Below are 4,184 nucleotides of genomic sequence, written 5' to 3'. Positions count from 1 at the left end.
TTCCTCACCTCCGACCCGCCCCTCGCTACATCAACCCGCCCGCCACTTTGTAAAAAGGAAGGCTTCACTACACATCTTAAAATAATGCTCTGCCAGCTTGGTGATGTGCGATACCACTGATTTTGTTTCTGTTCCGAGTAAAATTCAGGCTGTATCGACAATATGTTAACGACAAATAATTGTGATGCAGACGTATTACTCTTTTGAACACATATTGTTTTGAGAAGCAAAACACTTAAGTGGCCCAGCAACTACTTTCCTCCACAATAAAAACCGTCCAGAAGTCCGCTCACGGGACCAAGTGGGGGTTAAGTCACTGCTGATGGGGATGTCATACAACTTCATGGCAAAAAATCCCAACCATCCTTTAAGATACAGTAGAGAGAGGCCTGTGCCAGCCAACGACAGTCGTTAAGATACAGTAGAGAGGCCTGTGCCAGCCAACGACAGTCATTAAGATACAGTAGAGAGAGGCCTGTACCAGCCAACGACAGTCATTAAGATACAGTAGAGAGAGGCCTGTACCAGCCAACGACAGTCATTAAGATACAGTAGAGAGAGGCCTGTACCAGCCAACGACAGTCGTTAAGATACATGCCAGTGGTTTGGGTGGAATCAAATAGAAGGATGGTCATGGACGCACATGAAAGCACTCCCGGAGTACAAGGACCTAAATGAATGAGAGGATTACACATTTATGATTACTTTTAAATGCAAACACACTTTCAGGAAACTAATAGAGTTAGGGGTTGGGGTTGGGGTTGGGGTTGGGGTTGGGGTTGGAGTTGGAGTTGGAGTTGGAGTTGGAGTTGGAGTTGGAGTTGGAGTTGGAGTTGGAGTTGGAGTTGGAGTTGGAGTTGGAGTTGGAGTTGGAGTTGGAGTTGGAGTTGGAGTTGGAGTTGGAGTTGGAGTTGGAGTTGGAGTTGGAGTTGGAGTTGGAGTTGGAGTTGGAGTTGGAGTTGGAGTTGGAGTTGGAGTTGGAGTTGGAGTTGGAGTTGGAGTTGGAGTTGGAGTTGGAGTTGGAGTTGATTAACTGGAAAAGGGATCAATCGGACACATTTTCAATCTTGGGTGAAACATTTGTCTGGAAGTTGTGACAAAGCTCAGCATCGGGGCTTCATTCCACCCACCATAAGAGTAGAACCCCCAACTAGGAAGTACCTGGAAAGCCTCTATATGCTACACCCCCCCACCCTAGTAGAGATGGGTCGCTCCCCTACATGCATCAGTGGTGTGGCTATGTGTCCTCTTCTACTTGTTTCCAGTTGGTGTCAGTCTGGGGTACGTGTGTGTGTGTGTGTGTGTGTGTGTGTGTGTGTGTGTGTGTGTGTGTCTTCTCCGTGAAGCAAGCTGCAGCAAGCAGATAAACTTGTCAAGCTGTCTGTCTGTCTGTCTTCCATCGTTTCATTCTACGGTTCTTCTATTGCAAGGGTCACCAACGTGGTGCCCGCGGGCACCAAGTAGCCCCCACGAACACATGAGGTGCCCGCAAGCCTGCTTTTCATTCAGGTTTTCAGTTAATAATGAAAGAACAGTAGAAAGAAATGCATTGTGAAATACAACATGTGAGTTGTGGACACCAGCATTTTGTTCATGTTCAAGCATCAAGTTCAAACAAGCATATTCGCTTTTTGGGTTTAAAATAAGCTCTGAAAAGAAATGTTAGAAAAATGAGTAGCTCTTGGCCATTTTCATTTTGGAAAAGTAGCTCTCACAAGGAAAAACATTGGTGACCCCTGTTCTATTGCTTATGCTTGCTAGCAACGTCTTCTTGAAAACTAGTTGTTGGAGTGTTTGAGCGAGCAGTAAAAGTATTTCCTGTGGTTGAAAAGACTCACAAACGAAGGTAATGTTTGAGATGCTGATGCTAGCTAGTGTAAGCATGCAGCGTGCTGTTGCATCATTGCTAATAACATCCACTGTGTGCTGTACATGGCTAGCTGCGTATGCTGCAACCAGGAAGTCAGGATGTTGTGCCTCAGTGGACATGACTGATGATTGATGATTGATTATTGATGATTGGTTATTGATTATTGAGCGTGTGCAGAAGACACGGAGGACATGAACCAGTGATCATCTTATCATTATCATCACATTAATAAGCTCTTTGCTCTGGCTAGTTAGCACTTTCCCGCCTCGGAATGTGCTCATTTGTCGTTGGTCCACTACGCCCTCCCCCACCGTTCCCCCCCAACAGTGGTCTCTGTGTAGCACATAATGACCACTTTGACCGTGTGCCAAATCACAGGCTATTTTGTGGGTCGATGGGGCAATTCTCATTTATCAGAGGTATGTGTGCGCGTGTGTGTGCATGTGTGTGTACGTGTGTGTGTGCGTGTGCGTGTGTGTGTGTGTGCATGGCTTCATTGGAGGGGTGGGACATGCCATGCAATGAGTGGAGGTAGATGTAGATGGCACACTGGGGGCCAGCTGGAGTAAAAGGACATTATTCCACCCCCTCCACGCTTTCTGTGCTATTCCCATTTTGGGGGGGGTCACCAGAGACCAGACTAGGCTGATTTATTCCCCCTCTCTGCTGTCCTCTGCCTGACTGCCTCTGCAATGAACAAATTTCCTCCCTTTCTCCCCCCTCACACTCTCTCTCCATGGAAACAAGAGAACATTAGAAGGTCCAACTGATGACCATCATGTCCTACTCCCACGTTCAGCCCCCCCCTCCCACACACACACACACACTCGCAGTGCAACCCGAGAAGTGCCATGTCTGTGAGGTGGATGCATTATTTGCTCAAAATAAAAGTTTGACGTATTTGAGTTCAGCTCATGAAAGATCTGGAAGGTGAAAGTTGCTATTTTTGTTGAGCGTATTGTCACTCCTCAAGCAAGCACGGGCCACCCCAACACCACTGGAGACTTGAGTTCCACTAGATGGCGTCCTTGCTTTTAATTCATTGCATCATTTACGACAAAACTCCATAGAGTGCTCAAAAACAGCACAGAAAGGACTTGTTTTTGTCTCAAAACGGATCAAAGATCGTTTCTGAGTGGGAGACGTGCCGGTCATGAACGAGTCGTTCAAAACTCGTGTTTTTATTGAATCTGGGCTGCATTCCAATAGCAGTTGCTCTCTTGGACGTCCCCTCGTTATTAGGCATGACATCATTGCCGACGTCACGCGGAGGCCACCTGAAAGTGGGTGTAGGACGAGTGGAAGTGATAAATGGAAGGCACCTTCCCTTCCAGCCCAAGCAATCACGCTATGGAGCTAGCCTGCTGCTTGCAAATAAGAAACATTAGGATTGCTATTTTTATTTATTTTTATTTTTAAATCAACTGTTGACTCGCTCCCCCCCCCCCCAAGGTTAGATCCCACTAAGTTCACTTCAGCTTTTTGGAGAGATGGAACGACACTTATGATGGCGGCGAGGATTCCCCCCAGGGCGAGTGCCTAGGAGAAGTCAACAAGGGCAACTCAAACTGCTATTGGATTGCAGCCCAGGACTCACCTGGCGCTTCTTAGTGGTGGGAATTTTGTCTTTTAAGGGAACCATTTTTTATTCGTGGCTAGACTCCCTAAGACTCCCTAAAAGAGCCGACTCTTTTGGATCCCAAAAGAGTTCCACAGCGGAAGAAGATGCGAGCGTATTCATCACATCCACAAGAATGGAGAGGCGACAGTGTGCAGGGACACGCGGGAGACAAATAGAAAGCCCAGATGCAAATGCGTTACTATTTTGAAGGCATATTGTTTTCAAAAGCCAAACTCTTGACTTAAATGCCCCAGCAACTAAGCGGAGCATACAGTAGTACTTGGAGTATTTTGGGAACTTCCTTCCTGCATTGATTTCACATAGCAACATAGAAAGAACGCTACACCTCGCGTCAAAAACAATAACACAGCTCCAATAGGTAGCGTTACCTTTGGCTAGTGTGTGGTGAAGCTAGTTGCTAGCCGGCTAGTAGCTAGCCGCTGTGGTGTGGCGAGGTGTCACTACGCCAGTAAGGTAGTTCTTGGGTGTAACAACGTTAATAAGAAGAATAATAACAACGTGCTTCATATGCAGATCACATGATGGAAATGGAGCCTTGTTGCGTCCCATTACGTGCATTCAACGGCTGCCTCTTTTCATCTGTTTTCATATCTTTAGAAGGCACAGAAAAGAGAAAGACGTGTGTTCATGCCTCACTGCATGTTCCCTTCGAGCCTGCATGTTCCCTTCTAG

The 4,184-nt window shown here is 46.7% G+C and overlaps 1 protein-coding gene across 1 annotated transcript; it reads right to left on the bottom strand.

Moving 5' to 3' along the window:
* Positions 1-742: 742 nt before the first annotated feature.
* On the bottom strand, positions 743-3,512 carry LOC129178470 (putative uncharacterized protein DDB_G0283051). Its single transcript, XM_054770744.1, has 2 exons — positions 3,468-3,512; positions 743-1,033 (listed from the first exon to the last, which is right to left on the bottom strand). The coding sequence occupies exons 1-2, from the start codon at positions 3,510-3,512 to the stop codon at positions 743-745; spliced, it is 336 nt and encodes a 111-aa protein (XP_054626719.1).
* Between the last annotated feature and the right edge of the window lie 672 nt (positions 3,513-4,184).

This window comes from Dunckerocampus dactyliophorus, chromosome 3, assembly GCF_027744805.1.
Source record: "Dunckerocampus dactyliophorus isolate RoL2022-P2 chromosome 3, RoL_Ddac_1.1, whole genome shotgun sequence".
Lineage (NCBI taxonomy): Eukaryota > Metazoa > Chordata > Actinopteri > Syngnathiformes > Syngnathidae > Dunckerocampus > Dunckerocampus dactyliophorus.
Note: the sequence above shows the minus strand (reverse complement) of the source record. Positions and strands in the feature narration are given on the sequence as shown.